The sequence below is a fragment of the Mustela nigripes genome, chromosome 7 (assembly GCF_022355385.1).
Source record: "Mustela nigripes isolate SB6536 chromosome 7, MUSNIG.SB6536, whole genome shotgun sequence".
Classification (NCBI taxonomy): domain Eukaryota; kingdom Metazoa; phylum Chordata; class Mammalia; order Carnivora; family Mustelidae; genus Mustela; species Mustela nigripes.
Genome location: NC_081563.1, coordinates 130595832 through 130619404, shown reverse-complemented (window position 1 = coordinate 130619404; position 23573 = coordinate 130595832). Strand labels below are relative to the sequence as shown.

General features: G+C 51.6%; 1 protein-coding gene across 7 annotated transcripts in view; it reads left to right on the top strand.

The window, feature by feature from the left end:
• Nucleotides 1-23573, top strand: part of NFATC2 (nuclear factor of activated T cells 2) — a 156009-nt gene that overhangs the window by 95864 nt on the left and 36572 nt on the right. For all 7 annotated transcript variants that reach the window (XM_059407238.1, XM_059407237.1, XM_059407236.1 and 4 more), the window contains exons 7-9: nucleotides 16158-16213; nucleotides 16614-16740; nucleotides 18687-19376. In XM_059407238.1, the coding sequence (XP_059263221.1) occupies nucleotides 16158-16213; nucleotides 16614-16740; nucleotides 18687-19376 (873 nt within the window). The remainder of the gene's footprint in view (nucleotides 1-16157; nucleotides 16214-16613; nucleotides 16741-18686; nucleotides 19377-23573) is intronic.

Below are 23573 nucleotides of genomic sequence, written 5' to 3'. Positions count from 1 at the left end.
CTGAGCCACCGAGGCACCCACCAATTTTTTTTAAAATTAAAAAACATTTGCCAAATTGATGCTTCTCTTTACTATACACTCCTTTGCTATGAGAGGTTTGATGTTTTTGCTTATTGGCTGTGTATATTCTTTGTTCCATATGCTGGGTATTAATAGCTTCTGCCAATGAAGACATAGTAAAAAGAGAATCATCTAAAGCAGGATAAATTTCTTTTTTTTTTTTTAAGATTTTATTTATTTATTTGAAAGAGAGAGAGTAAGCACAAGTGGGTGGAGGGGCAGAGGGAGAAGCAGACTCCCCTTGAGTGGGGAGCCCCATGTGGGACTCGATCCCAGGACACTGAGATTATGACCTGAGCTGAAGGCAGACGCTTCACTGACTGAGCCACCCAGGCACCCCAGGAAGTAGGATAAATTTCAAGTTAAGCACTTATTTAATAGTTACGGATGCTAGCCTAACTTTTTTCTTTAATGGACGTGATTTTAGTAGGTTCATTCTAAGGTGATATTCATATTTGTTTGTTTACTGTCCTTAGGATGATACAGAGACTACTCTAGGCAGGTTGTTCAGTTGTGAGGGCTGTGCACTGCACAAGGGCGTCTCCTCTAGGGACTGCCACTCAAACGAGTATGTCATCAATCTGTATATTACTAAGACAGCCACTGGCAGGAGGAAGCAGGGTGTCCTGGGGAAGGGGTGTTTCTTCTCAATTCACACAATGCCTCCTGTTGGGTTGGGCTGGCTCTGTGACTAGGCATGACATTAAGGAAGGCTGTGGCCCTTGGGTGGATTTGGAAGTGGTTTAAAGGGTATGTGCTCAGTCACCGTGGGTTTGAGGGGCCAAGGTGGTATAGTGAGGGGTTAGGGATGCAGACATTTAAACAGATACATTGCATTCTATCCTAGGTTTATCTAATACTTCAGTTAGCTGTTACTCATTTATTATGCCTATGGCTGCTCCCAGCTCTGTGCTATTATAAGTAACACAGTGATCAACATTCTCTCCATCCCTTTCGTCAGCTAGGTAAGAGCTCATGCCCTTCAGCCAAAATCCAGCACCACTGTTTTCTAGCTGTGTGACCACAGGCAGCTTACTTAACCTCTCTGGGCAATAGTTTTCTTTTCTGTGTGATGAGGATGAAGACCATCCTACGTCATAAGATGGTCATAGGATTAAGAATTCCTACACGTTCAGTACTTAAAAAACGCTTGGTACCTAGTGCTCAGTATACATTAACTAATGCTATTTGGTATTATTTCTTAGACTTAAGGGCTCCCTGGTGTGGTGGCTTCATGGAGGCATGCCCAGTTTTAAGCATCTTGGTCAGAGGCTTACTTTTCAGATGGTGGAACAATGTAAGGCAGTGTCTGCTGCGAGAATTGTCTGGGCTGTTGTAAATCAGAGAGCCAACCGATGTGGCTGGCACGCTGAGATAAGCAGGCAGAGGCCAGAACAGAGAGGTTTCCCAGTGCCAGGTAGAGACATGGCCTTGGTTTGGCCAGCACGTGGGTAAGGTGATAGGGAGTCACGGCGAGCTCTCCGGCTGGAGGCGTGGGGTGTAAATGACGGAGCCCACGTTAGCTGCTCCAGCTCTGATGGCCTCCTGTGTGAGGACACCGCTGAGCACGTTCGGTGGAGCCCCTCAAGAAGCCTCTGGGCTCATGACCCCTTGTTAGCAGAGGGGAAATGCGGGCAATAAACAGGTGTCTTGTTACCCACACCCAGGTTGGCAGGTACCCTCGGGGGCAGGTGGGCCACCGATGGAACTGGGATCGGCGTGGCTTGGAGAGAGGCCGGGTCCTACCAGGTCCCTCACAGAGTTAGGAACCAGCTTTCATGGTCCCAGGAGCTCAGGTACTTGGGACGCTGCGTGGGGGCGTCGCCTGTTTGTCGAGTGACTGAACAAAGGCATTTCCTCTCCAGCTTGCTTTCTCTTGGTTTCAGGAGAAATTTCACAGTTTACCTCTTGGGGGGAGGAAAACAGTCTGCTTCAGCTCGGAAAAGTTGTGTATCAATAAGGAATAAGGAGTAATTAAGGAATTAATTAGTAACTGAGGGATCTCTAAGGAAGCCTACTAGCGGCTGTCTGTGCTCTCTGACAGTCGCTTGCCACGGACTGTCTCCTCTAAGCCGGGACCCGTGGGGGGCAGCCAGCCAAGCGTGGAGAAGAGAGGCGGCTCACCCACAGGGCACAGCCAGCATTGTCCTCATGTCTAACCTCCCCGGGCCTCAGTTTCCCTTTCTCTGAAATGAGGTACTAATGCCGCCCTCCCCCACCCCTGCTGGGAGTTAAGTGGAGGGCGCACACAGGCAGTATGTCCTTAGGGAGCGGGGAGCTGCTCACTGAATGTTTGCTGTTGTCCTTCTGGTCAGAATGGCTCAGGCCATGGTGGCAAGCACAGGCTTTGAGCTCAGGAGGCCTGGGGGCTAATCCATGATATGCGTTTTACTAAACAGACATTTGGCGTCTTGGTAAGTCCTGTCCCCTCTCCGAGCCCGCGTCTCCTCAGGTAAAATACAGGGGACTTGCTTCTCACGAGAGAAGAGCAGATGACAGGAGTTGGGGGTACAGATCCTGGCACATTATAGATGCTAATGAAACATTAGTCTTTATTATCATTATACTTAGGCTATGGAATAACAAAGATGAGTCAGATTTTACCTCATGGAACCAGGGGGACATTGAAAAACAATAATAATGATGAGCCCTGCGCCCGGCCTTGTTCAGGTACTTGGTGTGTACTAAGTCACTGGGTCCCTCATGACAACCCTACCAGAGAGCTCTTCTTCTAACTTTCCTAAGGAGAGACTGAGCACAGAGAGGTTAAGTCACTTCCTGAAGATCACACAGCTGCTAACTGGCAGCGTGGGATTCGACCCCAGGCAGACTGGTTCTAGAATCTGCACCCTTGATGTGAACTCTTCTGTCTAAGGAAGCTCAAAACCAGGTTAATTTGCCCAAAGTCCCTTCAGCTGTTTTGAACCACTGAGGTGAATCGTTTTGTGATGACACAGACCCTTGGATTTTGCAGGGGGGTCACCGGGTTCGAGAGGACCCGTGCAGAGCTCTTTCATACCTAGCTTAAGGAATCCAGGACGAACAGGGTTTCTGGATTGGTGGCTGCAGAAAAGCAAGGGTCTCAGAGAGGTGCCTGTGCTCCCCTCCCCCCTCCAAGTGGTGGGCTTCCCTCCCTCAGGGGATGTCTGGCTCCTCAGGGCCCCAACAGACAGGGGGCGCATCTTGCGTTCGCAGGGAGTTGGTCCTGCTCCCTTGACCCCAAGCACTCGCCTCCCAGCCCGGGGACAGCCTTCTGCAGGGGGAATCCCTGTTGCTCAACTTCATTTTTCCAAAACGCGTCTCCGTTCCCATCTCCATGGATAGTTGGGCTGGCGAGGGCCCTGCGGGGCGGGGCGGAATGGAACGGGTTGAAGTTTTCCAAGGAAGGGGAACCCCAGCTGGTTCTCACATTAAGGAAAGGTGACAGCCTCCTGGGCTAATCTTAGCCCCCAAGTTGGGTCATCGGCACCACCGGCTCCAACGTTCTTTTTATAGCTGTCGGCCGAAATGGGATTGGCAGCTTGCACTCCAGCAGGATGACATATTGGAGAAGGGTGGAAAAACAGTAGGAGAGGGGCAGCATGGTGTTTCTTAAGTTAGAAAAGCCTGGTGTTTTGGAAAATGGTGTTTTATTTATAGCAGCAGTAATAATAATGACTATTATATTATTTTTATTGCTATTTTTAATCATTTTCATGACTTCCAGGAGCCTGTAGGATCTGGCCATTGCCCATCCCTCTGAATTCAGCTTTTTGGGCTGTCACCTCGCTCACTTGGCTGTAGGTACACCTGTATTCACTCTGCCCTCAAGCGCCCCATGCTGGTTTCTGCCTCAGGACCTTTGCTTTTGCTGTCTTCCTCTTAGAATGCCTTTTCTCCATTTCCTTACAAGGCTGCATCCTCCTGTGTCTTCAAGGCTCAGCACAGAGGTGACTTTCTCAACGAGCCCCTTCTTGCCCATCTGCTTAGAAGTTGTTCAGCATCCCCCCCCACCCCACCCCCTGAATACTGTCACCTTCTGTCCCATTGTCCTGCTCTGTTTTCTCGGTGGCACCTCGCACAGCTGAAATTATCTTGCCTGTTGGTTTATCTGGTCTCCCACACTAGACTCTTCGTTCCTCAAGTGTGGGGACTCGGTGTTGGCTGCTGTATCCGCAGCATCTAGAATAATCCCTGGCATTCATACTGTTGAATGGGTGTCCTCTTGAAATGTCACATCGGCCCCGAGAGGCAGGTGACATGATCCTCATTTATAGTCTAGGTAACTGACTATAAGCCACAGGCCCCAGGTCAGCCCGTAGCTGATGACAGAGCTGGAAACCCCAAATGGCATTTATCATCAACAAGCCCCCCACACACACACAGCCCCCAGGGAAGTACTTCTAGTCATATCCACAAGGACAAAGAAAAACCAAACAGGATAATCAGGATCTTCTCTATTTACCATCCTCCGTAATTGCCTAAAAGCCTTCATATATTCTCTGAAATTTAAAAAATGTGTAACCTTCCAGGCAAAGTTCAGGCAAAGTCCAGGCCGTTCCTGACTTCAGCTGGTAACCCTGGCCCCCGGCCACCCAGGCCTCAGGCGGAGTTGGGGGTCCCAGCAAAACATTGCAAAACAGGAAAAAATCTAAGGACACAAAAATAAAAGTGATGTGGCAGCGGAAACAGGGTTGCCATGGCTCTGAGCGACTCGCCGCTTCTGGGTGGGATCCAATGTTTTGGAAGGTTCCTCCACATGACACAGGGTTTTGGAATTTTTCAGCTGGTAAATCTTTCTTAATTCAGGCCCCCGGCCCCAGCCAAGTAGCTCCCTGGCTCTCGGTGTCCTGCGGGGGTGTAGGTTGGAAACCTGCCTGCCTCGGATTACTCAGCTTTGAAACTTAAATTGTTTGAAGAGAATTTGTGTTTTGTTTTGCTGGACGATTTTCTTGGAACAGTCTGATGGCAGAGGCTCCCATCACCTGTTGAGAGGGCAAATTGATTTTTTAGAAAGGAGGCGTGGGTGGCGGCATTCCCTCTTTCCCACTGAGTCATCACATCCTAATATGAGTCATTTTATTACTTGGAGGTTCCCAAAGGTTGTATTTTGAGCTTTGTTTAATAAATATAAATGCACATGCTTAAAATAAAATTTTTTTGCTAAATTAAGTATCTTTCCACGAATTAGTATCCTAGAAACCTTGGAACCACCTGAAAGAAGGCATCTGCTCCTGCCACCTGTTTTTCCTCCGCGGGTTTGGTTTTGCCCAATGTGGCGTTTTCTTTTAAAACAATAGACCTGGTGAGGGAGTCTCTCTAGACTGGGCTTCCCTCTGGGAAAGGTCAGACTCCAGGCTGGGCTGGGGCATGACTAAGGCCCTGCAGACCTTTGCCCTTGGTGACTCACGTCCACAGTGTCATCGGCCCCCTGGGCTGAAGCCCCTTACACACAGCTGGCTGGGATGCAAAGCTGGCCTCCAAGGCTAGAGGCCAGGTCGTTGCCCCAAAGCCCTGCTGGAGATCGAGCAAAGGGTCTCATTTTCAGTCCCTTGCTTGTAAGGACAGGCTGCTGGGTGAAAGAATCCTATAGTTCATTCTGTTTGGAAGCCTTTGAAAGAAGACACAGAGAAATGAGTTTTCTAGCTAACTTGGGTTCAGGCATTTCCACCATCAGACATCATTCTTGATGCCAGTGTCTGATGTAAATTGCAATTAGCAGGGTGAAGTGCCACCCCCACCCTGCCACCACACCCACAAGAAAATCATAATCTCTTTTATTAATAAACACCCTTTTGTATTTTTTCTACATTTTTGGTGCCATGCTCCTTTTAAAAGATAAACATTGTACATATTTAAGGTATAAGCAGGCTAGAGTTTGGATCATCTAGCAGACTTGGCTCAAAGTCTGGATAGGTCCCATATTATGTGCTTCGGGATTCAGTTTCCCCATCTAGAGATGTGGGCTTCCTGGTGTTTCAGCAATGAAAGGAGATCAGGGATCTAAAAGTGTCGGGCACATAGTAGGTGCTCAGAAGATGTCAGCTGACCTTCCACGTGCCCTGGGAGCTCAGTTTGCTGACGTGGAGGCAGGGGGGTGGGGCTGTGTTGGTTTCATGTCCGAGAGAAGAGTCTCTGGGCTCAGGGAAGTTTCTCTTCTTCTCCCTCATGCCATCCCACACCCGCTGCCATGGCCTCCCCCAGGAGCTGGAGGGAGCTTGACTGATGGCCACTCCCTGCCCCCATCTTACAGGTGGGGAAGCTGACTCACATGGTGAGGTTGACAGACTTCCTTGAGGTGGTAGAGCTTGTGGGTGGAGGGCTGGGTCCCAAACCCCCACTTCCTGGTTCCCAGAGCCATGGGCTGGGACGCAGTGGTTGGGGGCCATCCGAAGGTGACTGAGAAGTGTTGCCCCTCCGGAGGGAGGGGCAGAAAGATGGGCAGAAGTCCAGCATTTGTGGAAAACAACCCAGTGATGCTCTTTTAGCCTCCTCAGCTTCCATAACACTCCCCGGGTATTTACTGAACACCTACTATGTGCAGGTATGGCACCAGGCACTGGGGACCCATTACAGAGGAAGTCCCTGTGCTCAGCAGGTGGCCAGCCTCAGGCCTGCTGGTGAGCAGGCCACTCCGAGATGGGGAACGTGCTCTGAAGACAGTGAAGCCAGGTCAGAGGAGCTAGACAAAGGGCTTGGAGGTGAGGGGATATAATATAGGAGGCTCGGTGAAATTCAGATCTCAGACAACATGGGTCTGTGGTATGAGTATGTCCCATGCAATGGCACGGGATTTGGGACATACTTGTAGTAAAAAAGAAGTCCCTGATTTCTGAAAATCATATTTAACTGGATGTCCTATATTTTTATTTAATAAATCTAGCAACCCTGGAGAGTGGGATCAGGGAGGGCTTCCCTGAGGAGGTGGCTTTGCACAGAAGCCTAAAGGCAGAAAAAAGGGAGCTGCACAGATTGTGGGAAGAGGGTCTCAGGCAGAAGTAACTGCCTGGTGCCTCAGTCCCAGTATGGGGACGAGCCTGGGGTGTTTGAGGAAATGAAAGCAGGTCCAGGCCGTGGGGGCAGTGCGAGAGTGTGGGGCAGATGGCACCAATCAAGCCTGGAGAGGTCTCTGGGGTGGAGCGGGGGCGCGTGGGGCTCAGGTCATGCCCCGGTTTGTAGACACAGAGAAGAGTTTGGATTTTGTTGCAAAAGTAACTGGGAGCTCTTGTCCTAAACGGGGAGTGACATGATCTAATTTGTATCTAATTTGTAAGACTGTGGCGGCATTCTGGATGAAGGATGGCCTCAAGGGTAGCGGGGGAACTAGTGGAAGGTGCTGTGAGCCTCCACTGCAGTCGTCCGGGTGGGGATGGCAGGGACGGGGAGGGGGGGGAGAGGCGCTACTGAGCCCACCAAGGGGGTGCTGGGGCATCGGGAGAGAAGTGGGGTGTTGGGAATCAGGGCATTTCCTCTCCACCGCCCAGCGAGGACATGTGGGCAGCTGTACCATGGCAGGGGGTGAAGTCCTCAGCTCCGGGACCCTCCTGCCCACCCCTCCCCCCCAGCCCCCACCCCCATCTGCTCGGCTCATTAAGCCCCTTCACCCAGGGAGTATGCATTTTTCTGCTAGTCAGCAGTCGTAAGGGCGGACTAGAAGGACTGCAGCCATCTTCATTTAGCTAATTTTAAAAGCAGGGCCGGGACTGGGAAGCATCACACATGATTTCCTAACGCAAACTGACACTTTGATTTCCTCCCCGTTTGCCTGGAGCCCGGGGCGTGCTCACGGCCTGCGTGAGGTTGGGTTTGCTCTCCTCCTTCTGAAAGCTCCCTTATTCCTCCTTCGAGGGCTGGCAGGAGCCCATCCAGGCCGACTGCTAAGACCCCAGCCCGGAGCCAGCGCGCAGCCTCCCACTTCCTGACGCGTTGGGTTCAGGAACGTCCAAAAGCGGACATAAAGCAACGGTCGGGTAGGGGCCGTGAGTCCGCAGACGCGCTGGTTCCTGGGGTGCGTTCCTTCGGCGCCGTGGCCAGGTTGCCACCAAGCCTAGAATGTTCTTTGAACCATGCCCACCCTCCATCCTGTGTTTTTTCATTCTTGCAAAGTCTTGCTAAGTCTTTTCGAGACCCAGCCCCTTTGCCCAAAGAACCTGGCTCTTTTCTCTTCCCCTCTGAGTAAGACTTGGAAGGGCCCTTTCCATGCTGGCTGCCAGTCCCTGTTAATTTAGGACAGAGGAAATTTGCCCAAACATCTGCTCAAGGGACTGGAGTCCTTCATCTCATCTCGGCGCAGAGCAGCAGAAGCAGACTTGGTCATCTTGGGGCCTCTTCTGCTCTGGGCAGGTTTTCCCAGAGTCCCGGACCTGGAGGTTGGGCCAGGGGGTGGGTTGCAGACAACTCGGCTCCATTGCTTGGGTTGCCCGTGAGTCAATGTCCGCAGCGTCACTCCAGGTGCGTTCCCCGTCACGCAGGTCCCAGAGAGGATTCTTCACAAAGGGTTCTGCAGTCTCTCCTTGCAAGGTCTTTATGCTGGTGAGGCCAGTGTCTGGCTGTGGGCCAAGCCCTGGGAAATCCTGAGGTCCCCTCATTCCTTTAGTCCACTGGTGTTTACGGAGCACTCGTTACGTGCCAGACAACAGTTCTGCTGGGATGAAGCAGAGAACCAGACAGGCGCGTGGCGCTGCTCTAGCAGGGGAAGGAGACGGAAAGCCAGTAGGCTGAGAAAATGAGATCAGAGGATGGGAGCGGATGGGGGGCAGATCAAGGGGGACCGGGAAGGCCCTGGTCTGAGTGAGGTCTGCAGAAGAGCAAGTGTGGTTGTTGGGGAGATGGAGACGGCCCGTGTGGCTGGAGGTAAACTGAGGCAGGAGGCAGAGTTCCCGTCCCAGGAGAGGTGAAGAACCTCGGGTTCGCACTTGGGAGCTCTGGTGGGCCTGGCTAGAGCCGGGAAGGCATGTGGGGCTTGTACCATGGTCTAGCAACCTGCACAGGGCCCGCTGTGCAGTGGGAGCTTGGTCAGTGTTTCTGGTCTACACCTGGCTTCCATCCAAGACGGCAGCCCCAGAGGGGCCCTGGGAGATAGGCAGATCAACAAGCAGTTGTAATATACTTTTTCCTCAGGAAAAAAGCTTTCTCTTATAAATAAATAAATAACACTAAAAAATGCACGCCATGTGGGAACCTCTGGGTGGTGCATTCAGTTTAAGTGTGCGACTTGTTTCTGCTCAGGTTGTGATCTCAGGGCCCTGAGATCTAGTCCCGTGTCGGGCTCTGTGCTCAGTCCGGAGTCTGCCTGAGACTCTCTCTCCCTCTCCCTCTGCCCCGACACCCTGCGCTCTCTTACTTTAAAATAAATAAAATAAATCTTAAAAAAAAAAATGCATGCAATGTACTTCCAGCCAGGTTCTAGAACAGCGTTATAGAAGATGTGGGTTCCTGGGCTAGTCTGTCCAGTCTGGCCGCAGGGGCACGTGTTCCTTGAGTCTGCTCCATACACACTGGGCTGTGTTACTTACCAGTTCCTGCTTTTTAATAGGAAGGGGATACGTTTCTAGCACAAAGAATAAGATCATTCTCATTGTAAGTGCTGCCCAGCATTCTTAGACCTGATGTGCCCGATTTTCCATACATAAGATGACGGGCGTGTCATTACCGTAGCCCCCTGTCAGTGAACACTTTCTGTGGCCATTTTATCCGTTCAGAGTGAGAGAGGTGTTGCAATGTAATGAAATGAAGAATGAAGACACCCACCAGAACACTTGGGTCAAGACTACCAGCCAGTTCATTCCCCCCAGAGTTAGACCTATGCAACACCAAATTCTCAAATAATCACAGCAGTACTCACTATGGGCTGAGCATTTTACTAAGCATCTTACATATATAATCTACTTGAATTTGTGCCAACTCTCTGAAATCAGTGAATGAACTCGACCGTTTTGCTTATGAGGAAATTAAGGCACAGAGAGGTTACGCTACTACTCAAAGGCCACACAGCGAGTAAAGAGCAATGATTGAGCTTGAACATAGAGGCAGGTGGTTCAGGCAGAGAAACCTGCCAGCATTTATGGTAAGTTCCTCAGCCTCCTGGAAGCTCAATTCAGAGGATGGGATTAGTGTGTTCTCTCGGTGAAACCCCAGGACTTGTGCGCTGCGGCAGGCAGGGTGGGGGAAGGGAAGACATGCCCAGGGAAATGGTCTTGAGGTATTTTGCAAACCACACACTTCCCATGGAGACCAGTTCCTTGAGTATGCCTTCCACATGCTACCTAAAATTGGGGATGGCAGTGTCAGCTTTCAATTCCTCTTGGGGACTTATTTGTTGGGAACAACAAGGCTAGACTTTTAAAGCTGCTATCTGGGCTTCTGAGGCTTAAAGACAAAAGGAAGAAACTGGGCCCCTGGGTTTGGCTCATGATTTAGGGTTTTTTTTTTGTTTGTTTGTTTTTAAGATTTATATATTTATTTTAGAGAGAGAGAGAGAAGATGTGCATGGGGAGAGGCAGAGGGAGAGAGAGAGAGAATCCTAAGCAGATTCCCCACTGTGCGCAGAGCCTGATGCAGGGGTCCATCTCAAAAACCCTTGAGATCAAGACCTGAGCTGAAACCAAGAGTCAGATACTTAACTGACTGAGCCTTAACTGACCTAGGCACCCATGATTTAGGTTTTGATTTTTCATTTCTGTGAGCTGTCTCTCTTCTTTAAAGTTGAGGTCATGGTGAAAAGGCCCATCCTAAAGGAAAGGAGTCAGACACCATGTCCACCCGCCTCCTCTAACAGACGCTGTCCCTTTGTGAATTCCCTCCACTCATGCCCGCAGGCCAGGGTATTTATAATTTATAATTATAATCAGAGAAATGTGTATTATTTTCTGATTAAAATATGCTTGTGGTTTTTTTCAATAGTGACGCATTGTGGAATATATGCAAAAAATGATAAGACAGTATTGGAAAGAACGTGTTGCCATGATCCATAATAATGCTGCTCACCACCATCTGCCACACATTTCTCCTATGCTGTGTGTCTGTTGGGAACACATCTGTAGGGGTACAGGTTCTATGATTGTCCCCGTAGTTTGGATAAGAGGCTGAGAGAAGGAACATGCCTTTTCTGAGCTTTCACCCTGAATGGCCTGTAGTATGGCCTGTAGGGGGGCTTAGAGGTTTTGTAATGCAGTGCGGCCATTCAAAATGAGATTTCACTAAAAATGCAGGGTTTCCAAGCTGGGTCTGTCTGCTCTGGGGTTTGGGGTTCACAGGAACGAAATAGTGCTGTGGTGCTGCAGAGGGCAAGTCTGTTCTGGCCGCAGAACATGCTGGAGACGGCTGGGGTTACAGTAGCCATGTAGCTGAAGGCCCCACAGGGAGCCCTGGAGTGAACAGGCATTGCCCCCTCGACCCCACGGGCTTTTTCTTCCTTGACCTGCTGTCCAGAGCTCTAGGCACCACGCTGCATGGAGGCCCCCCAGGCCAGGGGTGAGGGCACAGGCCGTCTTGCTGCATGGGCCTCTGGGGAGGTCCTGCCTGGTGGGTCCTGTTTGCTCCTCCTGAAGCCCACAGGAAGGGGGCAGGAGGGAGGGAGAGTTTTTAGGTGAGTGGCTTAACGTTATGGGGACATCCTTCTGCACCTGAATCTGGGGAAAACCCTGTGGACACCCTGGGGGCCACGTCCTGGGCACGTGGTCCTGATTCTGAAGAAAAGAAAGGTCAAGTCCTCAGAGCAAAGGGAGGGCCTAGGGTCCCGGAGGAAGGAAAGCTAGTTGTTTTCGCATCCTGACAGCAGGGGGTCCTTGCTGTGGGCCCGCGGGATGCAGTAGCAGAGAAGGTCTCTGACCAGGAGAATACTGGATGGTGGTGTTTTCTGGCCAAAATGTCAAGCATCCTTGGGGAAGGCCTCAGACGCATCCCAGTAGAGGAGGATCTGCAGAAACCTGACCCCTCCTCCCCCCGTTTTGCAAGGCGGCACCTGCCTCTCTCGGAGGCCCCTGGGGGGTGGGGCATGGGAAGTAAAGGAGAGATGTGGGGGCTGGGGAGGCGGTGCTGTGGTTGAATGGGGAGCACAGTGCCCTCTGAAGAGGCCAGGGTCTTGTGTGGGTGTCCGGAATGGCCAGATCACATGAATTTGGTTTTTTTTCCTCTAAGAGCCCAGTCTGCATTTTTAGGTGAAATCTCATTTTGAAATGGTGGCAGCTAATGAAAAAAAAAAAAAACCTCCAAAAAAGCCACCCCACCCTACAGGCCACAAAACAGGCCTGGTCTCTAGGGAGAGGCCAATAGCTTTAAAAAAAAAATCATGGTGAAATATACAAATTACAATATTGATCCCTGTAACCATTTGTAAGCGAAACCTTCAGTGGCATTAAATCTCTCCGCGGGGTACCATCATTGTTACCACTATCACTTTTCAGGATATTTTTATTTTTCAAAACAGAGGCTGTGTCCTCATTGAATAGTAACCCCCTCCTGCCCACCGTGCTCTCCCACGGCCTCTGGTAACCTGTGTTCTTCTCTCTGTGTCTGAATTTGCCAGTTCTGTGTACTTTGGACTTGTGCGCTGCGGCAGCCAGGGTGGGGGAAGGGAAGACGAGCCCAGGGAAATGGTCTTGAGGTATTTTGCAAACCACACACTTCTCACGGAGACCAGTTCCCTTGAGTATGCCTTCCACATGCTCCCTAAAAGGGGGGATACCTAAAATTGGATTACGGAATAGTGTCCCGTGTCGGGCCTGTTTCACTCAGCGTGTGTGTTCAAGGTCAATCCGCCTTATGGCGTGGGTCAGAATTCGCTTTCCATTGGAGGCTGGTCCCTGGTATGTCTGAGCTGACAACCTTGCATATGTCCGATCATCTGCTGACGGGCCTCGCCTTCTCCGAAGAAGCATTCTGGCCCAGCAAGTGCTTAGATGTTGGCCATCGTTTATTGCAATGATCTTAACTCCAAACGTGCAGACCAGTGGCTGAGCACTAGGGAACGGAGTAAGGAAAAAAAGGTCATAGCAGGGGAGCCAGACATAGGCTTTTGCGGGGAGTCCGGTGGCGGTCGGGGGTTGCCTGGGGTGCCACGGGTGCTGTGAGCCTCTGTGCCTTGGCTTCCCCAGGAGAGATGCAGCTCAGTCTTGAGGGTTGAGCCACCTGGAATGCCTGCCATGTGTCCTCCATTCGCTCCGCAGAGGAGCTACAAGGGCATCTGAAACCACTCAATGTCCATGGGAGAAGGAGCACGGTTCCAGGCTTGGCTGGGCTGCGATCTGGCTTCCCCACCTACAGCTCTGCCTCCCCCCGGCCGGGGCCTGCGTGTCCTCGCCTATCAAACGGGGGTGATGATCAGATCTGTGGCAGAGGCTTCCGGATTCGATGGGTCCAAACCCTCGAGGCGCTGTGAGCCGTGCCCTGCGTGCAGACAGTGTTGGAAACAATAGCTGTCACTCCTCCCGGGGGCGGGGGGCGTGCACATGGGGCCTGTGGAGGCTGGAACAGGTCCTGCAGGGCCTTCAGGCGGCTGCACTTGCTCACATGGTATCTGGAGGCATGGGGGGACCAGGGATGGGTTTGAGAAGAAGCGCTTGAACCTTTGTGGCTGGTGTGACCTGGAGGACATCTTACCGGCTAGGACTTTCCCTCAGGCCTGCGGGAAGCAGGTCATGCTGTCTCTACTTAATGACCTTGAGCTTTTCTCCTCGAAAGCATCTCTTTTGTTATTGGCCTGTGCCCATTGTTGCTTAAGGGCTGTGATTTCGTCACTGTCCACTTCCCGCCTTTGGACAAACCCCTGTGCCTTTGCTGGGCCTCAGTTTCCCCATCCGAAGGTGTTGGGCTGGCTAATTCCTAAGGGTAGTCCCAAGCCCCTGTGCACTGGGATTCTGGGGCTCCTGGAGGGTGGCGGGGTGGCGTTTTACTCATGGACACACACCGGAGATGAAAAAAAAGGGGATAGCGAAGGAGAAGAGCTCCCTCTCATTTCTCTGGGGTCCCTGGACCAGGAGAGGAGACCCATGAGAGCCCTCCTCCTGCATTTGGTGCTTTGCATCTCTCTTGCTGGCGGGAGTCGGGCAGAGAACTGGGGATGGATGGGGACTGTGGACCCAGCCTGATGCGTCCCGATCACTTCTCCAGCTGCTTCTCCCTTCCCTCCCAATTATGAGACTGCTGGCAAAGGTCCTTTCGTTCCAGAGTGGGTCAGAGTCCTCTGGGGGAATGAGCTGAACTGAAGGAACCAAGATATTACTGGAGCCAGAACTCAGTTCAGCCAACGAGAAGCTGGGGAGGCGTGGCCCACCAGCTACCAACGCATTATTGTTCACTGTCCGTTGGCTAATTTCTTACTTGATCTTCTGACGTCGAGCTCGAGTTGCAGTTAGTGAGTAAAAATGCCCTTTTTGACATGGACCCACGCCTGGCTCATAACCTCCACCTGGAAGACAGGCGTATGCTCCTGGTGGATGACTTTTGACCCATCTTTGATAAAGGGGTGAGAATTTTCTCTGACTGGTTCTGTCCAAGGCCTTTCACATGGAAAGTACCGTGTCTTGATGACCTAATTTCAAATTCCTTGATGTCCATCCATCTGTCCTTTCTTGCCTTCTTCAGAGCAGCGGCTGACATTGTCCCTTGGAGCTGCCGACACTCTGGAATGCGTGCTTAGACAGGAGATGTTTCTAGACACCTGGAGTGTGTTGGGTGTTAGGGAGATGGTGGTGACTCGAGCTTGGTCCCTGTCATCATGATGAGAGTTGGTACTTTGATCACATTTTCCCTCTTCCTTTTCGACAGAAACCCTGGTCTCCCTTAGTCATTTTAGGAGACTAATAGAATTCTAAGGCTGTGACTTGCAGACACTCTCGTTACTCTGGACTCCAACTAGCTCATTGCCTGTGTGTCGTTTAGTTCGTCTATACCGCATCAGCTTTGGTAGCAATCATAGGACTTTATTAATTATTATTTGGGGAGATATGTTCTATACTAAGAAGTCCAAATAATGCTTGGAAACCAGATTTCTTTGGGTGAACCTTAAGAGCCAAGACCATCTAGATTCATATCTAACCTAGCACAGAAGATGTTAATAGTTATGCTTAAAACAGGGGAGAAGGGTTCTCTGGCCAGATGCTGGAACATGATACTTACCCCAGCTCACTTTGGAGAGTTATACTGTGTGTGAGTAGACTAAAGGCTCTGAGAAGTCCTGCAGCAAAGAAACCCATTTGACATTGACTCAGCATTTTCCAGATGCTTAATAGTTTTAGAATTTGTTTCCCGTCCTCATAAACCCATTTAATATTCCTCAGAGCCAGCGTTCCACAAAACAAAAAACCCTGGAAACACTTGTGGAAATGATTTGTTTTAGCCGAAAATGGCCCAATGGCCGATGTAGGTGGTCAGAAGAAGAAATCTGTTATTTGCAAATGCAGAGTTTTGTTTGGCCCAACTTGTTGGCCCCAAACTGAGGAACTAGTGCTCTTCTCCAAGGAAGGAGAGTTCGCTCCTGAGCAGAACCTCTCATCAATTCTTGCAGTGAGTCATGTGAACTCCAAACTATTGATTGAAAGGTGGGGGGCAGGCTCCTACATTTCCACCCTCTCCAAGGACTCAGGAGTCAGGACATTATTTCAGGCTCTTCGGACAGAATATGCAAACCGCCTGTATTCTCAGACAATCCAGAAGCCATGTCTCGGGCAGCCAGTGATCTGTAACAGGCCCTTGTGACCGTCCTGGCATGGGCAGGACACTTTGGAAATAGTACTTTGGTTGAACAAAGCATAGAGTGAAGTATCATGTATAACAGTTTTGCTTTTTTTTTTTTTTTTTTTTTTTAAAGAAAGATGTAAGACACATCCAGACGTGAGAGCAGCGGGAGGAGGGGCAATTTCTGTTCTGTTCCATTTCCTAGTGACCTACTGGTGCCCAGTTTTCTATTGTCGACGTACGTTCCCTTTGGAAAAAGAAATATACACATATGTAAATAAAAATACTTGTGTGTTCAAACAGACACATATAAAAAACATGTATACATCTTGCTGAGATGATAGAATGCATAAACCAAGATAAATGTAAGTCGGTGAGTTTGGGTCTTCAATCTTTGGTTTCTCATTGTTCCTTCAAAGTATGTCCTTTTTCAATCTTTCCAGATGGGCAGCAAATTTGGGAGATGGAAGCTACGGTGGATAAAGACAAGAGCCAGCCCGTAAGCACCTGGACGAGATGACGGAGCGCCCCGTCGCGTTCCCTTCTCACCTCCCTTGGGCTCTCTTTCCTTCTTTTTTTCCCTCCTTCATCCAAGTCCCAGTGCTTTGGAGCTAACAGGCCCTCAGTAGGTATTAAATGGACACATCAGCTGAACATTTCTTGAGCACCAGGCCCTCTGATTTGTAACCGGGGCATCGTAACAGACTCTGGTAGAGTAAGTGGCGATCCTTTCTTCGCCTGCAGCTGGAAGGTCAAGTTCCCCCTAGATAGAATCTCGCCTGTAAATGTACAGAACATGTCTTGACTCCTTTGAGAGGAGCTGGCCTGATGTGCTTGGGGCCTTGCGTAGGAATGTGGGCACTGTTGCAGTTAAGTTGATGATAGCTCCTTCCTTCCAGAACATGCTTTTTGTTGAGATCCCCGAGTATCGAAACAAGCACATCCGTGCATCGGTGAAGGTGAACTTCTATGTCATCAATGGGAAAAGGAAACGAAGTCAGCCTCAGCACTTTACCTACCACCCAGGTAAGGAGTCTTCTCTGGAGGCCCCTTTGGTGTTGAGAGGCAGCCCAGGCACGTGGTGAGGACACCCGAGGTCTGCTCCCAGCTGGGTGACCTTGGGCAGGTGACTCAACCTCTCTGAGCCTCCATTTCCTCATCTGTCGAATGGCACCTTCCTTCGAAGACGTACAGAAATCACATGCATGTGAAGTTCTTAGCACAGCGCATGGTAAGGAAGTATGGACGGTACTGACTTGTGTCTACGTTTTTCTTTGGGGGTGTCGCAGACGAGGAGGGGGGCATGCTTGGACTTGATAACAACAGAAGGTTGCAAGGCTGATGACGCCTGTCTGTGCCTTAGATTTACTCCTGATCGAGGGATTGAACATTCCCCGAAACCTGCAGGGTCCTTAGTAGACCCCACAGTGGACCCTGTGGATTCCTGGGTAGACAGCCAGGCCCGGGGGGGTTCTCATTTCCACAAAGCACTACAGCTTCCCAAGGCTGACACAGGACTACTAGCCACCCTTCCAGGACTGGAAACCTATAAAGCGAGGCAATCACCCAGCATATAATTGCCATCCTGTGACGGCGTCATGTGGAGCCTCTGGGCTGCCGGAAGCAGGAGACCGAGGGGACTTTCCTGGGAGCCCAGGCTTGGCGGGGTTTGGCTTGGGTGGAGGGTGTCCAGGGGTTTGTCTGGTCGCTCTGGCCGTCCACCATCCCAGGACTGATGTGCCATGCTGTGACTGTCAGGCGTCTGCAGGGGCCCAAGACTATGGGGGACAAACTCTGGGAAGGTTCTAGACTGCGGATCAATGGTCCTTTTAAATATAGAGGTTTTCTATTGTGTTCCACGGCACTTTCACCTCGTGCTTGTGGTTAGGAGGCTTCCCTGGGCCTGGTGTTGGCCCCTGCTCTTCTGAGCGTGGCCTGAGTGAGAATTCATCCCCCAGGTCAACCAGGGACTGAGATGATGGTCTTTGAAGGGCATCTCGAGAAACGAACTTGATTAGCGTCAGTTCAGTGAGGAGACAGGGTCCTCAGCTCCTGGGGCTGGCAGTGTCTTAGGAAAAGATGCTGGAGGAGGACAAGTTCTGGAGACTGTCCTAGCTGGGGAGAGAAGCAGCAACGGCACCAGTGCTGATAGTGGGAAGATGATAATGGTAACAGCAGCAAGCATTGAGCGCTTACTGTATGCCAGTCTCTGTGCTAAGTACCTTTCACACATCTCATTTCATCTTCCCAGCAACCCCATGGAGACAGGCAGTGGGGTTGTTATTGCCAGGTAACCGGTGGGGAAACTGAGGCCCTGGCCAGCAGGTCTCCTTTCCCCCACAATACTACAGGACTCGAGGGATCGATCCACCACCATTTGGTCATTTTCTTTTTCCCGAAAACATCTGAGTGTCAGTTGAATGATAAGTGCTGTTTTAGGTGCTTAGGGACACAGCATTGAACAGAACAGACTGGAAAAATCCTCCCTTTCAGGAGCCGACAGTCTAGCGGGGGCGGGCTGTTCAGATAATAAGTAAGCACAAGAAAGATACAGAGTATTTCTGGTGGTGATAAACATTACCACGGACAGCAAGCCCGGACGGTGGGTGTGAACCACTAGGGCAGAAGGACAAGGGGGATATAATTTTCAGTCAAGCCTTCCTGTCTGAGCTCTGCCCCCGGGAAAAGCCTGAGAACATCCCAGAGCTGAGATAGAGCTGAGACCTACCAACGGCCTTTCTGCTTCTGGAAAGACCTGTGGTTCCCGATCATCGTCTGGGGTCCAATTTTTCCCTGAGACTATTACACAGGGAGGCTCTGGTCCAAGGCTAAGATGCGACTGAGCCCAAGTTTCTGCTCCCACCTACTGGGATCCCCAAGGCCACGTTCCCCGCCGCAGCCCACTGATCCCGTGTGCACCCCCACAGCTCACTAAGAAGGGTACTCCCCATGTGCTTCTCTCTCTCTCCCAGTCCCAGCCATCAAGACGGAGCCCACCGATGAGTACGACCCCACCTTGATCTGCAGCCCCGCGCACGGGGGCCTGGGCAGCCAGCCTTACTACCCACAGCACCCGGTGGTGGCCGAATCCCCCTCCTGCCTCGTGGCCACCATGGCGCCCTGCCAGCAATTCCGCTCAGGGCTCCCATCCCCCGATGCCCGCTACCAGCAGCAGAACCCGGCGGCCGTTCTCTACCAGCGGAGCAAGAGCCTGAGCCCCAGCCTGCTGGGCTACCAGCAGCCGGCCCTCATGGCCGCGCCCCTGTCCCTGGCGGACGCCCACCGCTCCGTGCTGGTGCACGCCGGCTCCCAGGGCCAGAGCGCCCCGCTGCTCCACACCTCCCCAGCCAACCAGCAGGCCTCGCCGGTGATCCACTACTCGCCCACCAACCAGCCGCTGCGCTGCGGCAACCACCAGGAATTCCAGCACATCCTGTACTGCGAGAACTTCGCGCCCGGCCCCACCAGGCCTGGCCCACCCCCCGCCAGTCAAGGCCAGAGGCTGAGCCCGGGCTCCTACCCCACGGTCATTCAGCAGCAGAGCGCCACCAGCCAAAGAGCCGCCAAAAACGGACCCCCAGTCAGTGACCAAAAGGAAGTATTACCCACAGGAGTGACAATTAAACAGGAGCAGAACTTGGACCAGACCTACTTGGATGACGGTAAGATGCTTGTTTCTTTCTAGTTGCCTGTAAGGATGGGGACCCCAAAGCATCCCCCCCTTGCCCCAGCAGGTTCACTGGGAGCCTGGGTATCTTCCTACCCAACTTTGGACCTCTGTGTCCCCCTCTTTAATTTAAGGGGGTTGAAGAAGAGAACCTTTAATGCCTCACCCGACCCTAGGCACAAATCGTTTGCCCTGCAGGACTTTTGGGGCAGCTGGTAAGAGATTTAGGGTTTTGCTACAACCAGTGCAATAGAAAGAGCAGATGAGGGCAGTTCTGGCTGAAGGAGTGTCCCCCGGGTCATGAATTGGGTTGGTTTAACCGCCACCACTGTCTTTGCATTGCCAAGTGGACACCAAGAATAGACCAACGGAGAGGAAGGAAGGCGAAACTTTTATTCCCATAGAGGAAAAAAGTCCTGCTTCTTGATAGCTCCCTTTTGTGCATTTGGGGGAGGGGAGCGTAGAAAGGGAAGGAGCAGGCTTGCTGCAAAGCCGAGCCTGAATGGGGGGCTCGCAGGCAGGCTCCGGGCATATCTGAGCCGTGAGCCCGTGGAACAGAGACGCATTGAGAGGTGGGGAACAGCGGGCTTCCGTTGTGGTGAGCCCGGCTGCTGGGGTGGATGGGCCAAAGGAAAAGACTTAGGGAGGCTTTGTGTGAGTCTGTAGGTGGCTGAGTTTGCAGGCAGAGGGCAGCGGGTCGGGGTGGGGGCGGAGTGGGGGACCCGCTGGAGGGTCAGTCTTGGCAGAGTGGCTGTGTCTGTCATTGGGCAGTGACCCTGGTCTGGGATGTCAGGGAGGAGGGGCCAGCTCTGCTGGAGGACTCCCTTGGGATCTGCCAGGTGCCAAGAGGGTGGGGCCAGCAGAGTAACCCCCTGCGCCCCCCCCCGCCCCCACCCCCTTCCCCGGGAGCACCAGAGTCAGGAAAACAGGTGGTGTGAGTTTCTTAGTAGAATGAAAACCTACACCACTGGCAGCCTGGGCTTCACCTTTTACAGGCGGCAGCATCTGGTATACCCCAAAACGTCAATTATTGTGGAAAATTTACTCTCGGGAACCCAGCCAAGTGATAGGAAGTAAGGCCAAAAACTTCAGAATGGCCACGATGGTTCTTTTAAAAACCAGACACTGAGTATCACTTTGGCGTCAGGCATCCTCTGGTACTCGCTCAAAGACTTTTCCTTTTTTTGCAAAATTTTGACAATCTGGGTGATCTCTGGGTTCCGGGACTTCTGGTAGTTTCTACATGCTCTCACTAGTAAAACTAGCGATCACAGACTTCCCCCAAGCGCATCAAGCAAAGATGGCTTGGGCCACTTAGAGGGTCAAACTGCCCTTGCCAGGCCGAGCGCTGGGTGTAGCCACGTTAATAATTGATCCGTCTCATCCTGAATGTTCCAGACACAGGTTGGGGGAGGGTCACTGTGCTCGTTTGTGAAAGGGAGACCCACGTGCAATCTATCCTTGAACATCTTACACTCCAGAGGGTGGAGATAAAATTTTGGTTGCTTATTTGAAAGGGGGCTGTCTTGCAGAAAATCTATTTCATGCAGAATGCCTAATGCGAGCGGATAAGTGAGATGTGGCTGTAACCAGACCTCTCTCCATGCACGCGCTTGGAGGGTGTATCAGGGATGAGGTGCTTTCTAAGTAACTGATGCCTGAGCAGGCCCAGGTAACGTCCCCCACCGACTGTGTGTCTGGTGGTTGGTTTGGTCTCCCAGAGCTGCACAGGTGCTGGTGCCTCCCACCTGTCTGTCTGTCCACCTTAAAGACAAATGATAAGGGTCCCCTTTGGAGATGGCGACTCAGTCCGTGCCCTGGCTCTTAGGGATCCATCAGTATCCAGGTGGTCATGACTCTCCTTCAAGGGTCCATCATGGCCCCAGACTCATAGAGGTGCTTCCTGTTTTCATAGAAGTCTGAGTTTCGGACAAAGCAACAGATGATGACAACCCTTTAGGGCCTCCTAAATGCCTCTCTGAACACAGGCAGGTTCAAAGTCATGGTGAAAGTGAGCTCTTGGCAGATCAGTAACATGAGTCAGCCCTAAGGATGTTTCGGAGAACTGCATGTGGTGAAATTGCTTCTCCAGTTGGAGCCTTTTCTTAAATACTTTCTGCACAAGCCCAATTCCATGGGATTTTAGGAGATACGCTCTGAAATGAAAGTTCTGTGGCTTTAAAAGGTGAAAAAAATTCTATAAAACCAAGGGTTTTTTTTTTGAAATTGTTTACTGCAGGACTTCTCAGTGCCTAGTAATTACTGCACCTATGGACATTATCAATCTCTAAAACAAAGGATGTACTCAGCCATACGCAAGAGAAGTGCAACTCCAGGGGTGCTGTTCACACTGCATTTTATTATTCTGTCTGTGAATGGAATCCTGGGATGGTTCCACAGGGCAGGCCTGGAACCCCTGTTCCCCAACATTCTGGGGAAATAACCTTGAGGGAATTTTGGAGTTCAGAAGCCCAGCACTGCCCCCATCCCATACACCTGTGTTCATGCTTCTGAGTTCTTTGGTTTCATGTGGGGCCAGAGCAGGACAGGGCAAGAGAATAATTTCTACCTGTGTGGCTTCCAAAAGGCAGCAAGGTGGCTGCTGGGTATGTCCAGGAGGGTCCCCCAAGACTCTGAGCAACGCAGGATGGGCCAGTATGGCCAATTGTGCCCCCTGTGGGCCCCATACAGCACCACCATGGCAGCTCCCAGAAAGGGGGTATGCCCTTGGTTTTACAACTGCTGGGATTTCAGACCCCTCCCTTGGAACACTCTCAAATTTCACCGTTGGCTTCATGGATGTGGGATTCCAACTTCTCAGTTGATTTTGCATTGATTTCTGACAGACAAACCGGAAATCCCTGGGTCATTTCTCTAGCCTGGTTGGGAGACATCCCAGGTTGAGAAGCCCCCTTTCTCAGATTACACCGGGGGGCCTTGCCCACGAAGGCCACATCTGGCAGCCCAGCCAGGAATCAGGATGTGCTTTCAATGTGCAGGGATTTCTCATATGTCCTTCGCAAGAGCACGCTGGAGTGTTTCAAGGGTCAAGGGAAGGTTCCTTGAGCTGGAAAAGGAAGGGGTCACCCGCAGACCCGGGTCCAAACACAAACAAATCATCTTCGAAGTTGAAAGTGCCACTCGGCTGTGATCCCTGGGAGCCCCCACGTTTGGGTGTCCCCCTGACCCTTCACGCATGGTCCAGAGTGTCCCGCACGGGCGTTCCCCCTGACGCCGTCATGTTGCATTCCTGCACGCAGACTGTCTGACTGGGCCCCCCTTTTTCTTGGAACTCCGAAAGGCAGCTTCTGCTTTCCCTCCTCTAAGGACTTGAGACATTTTCAAAAAGTCTCATTTTGAACTGGCAACGGAAGTGGGTTTCCAGAGCCACGTGCGCCCCCACTCGTCCCTGTCCCTTTCCTCCTCCCCCAGCAGGCTCTTAACCTAGCTCTTCGGAAGGTAGGCTTTGCCCACGCACTCCCTTGTCTTTTCTCTGTCTTCTTCTTCTTCTTCTTTTTTTTTTTTTTAAAGATTTTATTTATTTATTTGACAGACAGAGATCACAAGGAGGCAGAGAGGCAGGCAGAGAGACAGAGAGGAGGAAGCAGGCTCCCCATGGAGCAGAGAGCCCGATGTGGGGCTCGATCCCAGGACCCTGGGACCATGACCCGAGCCGAAGGGCAAAGGCTTTAACCCACTGAGCCACCCAGGCGCCCCTTTTCTCTGTCTTCTTGTCCCTAGAACTTCCTTGTTCTGAAGTCCCTGATTTTACCTGGAAACACCAGCAGTGAATAAATCCTTCCCTCCTTCCCTTCCAGCCTCCAGCCTCTTTCCTGCTGACCTTCCCTGCTGGAAGGCTCCCCTCCGTCCCTCTGTCTCCTCCATCCTGACCCTCCTGCCCTCCCCCTGCACCTCTCTCCCACCCCTAGGTAGTGACTGGTTACCGACTCTGTGCCCGGCGCTGTTCTGGGACTTGGGTAACACAGGCGAACAAGTCAGATGAAGTCGTTGCTCGTGGGGTAAATTTTCGGTAAAGAAGACAGACATTCGTATGTAAGGTAATAAGCATATTTCAGATGGTGATAAAAGGCCATTGCACAAGGATAGGAGTGAGCGTGTGGACGGATGGGGGTGGTGTTGGCCCCTGAGACTCCATGGGCAGAAAGGTTGATGTGGGGAGGCGGAGACAGCA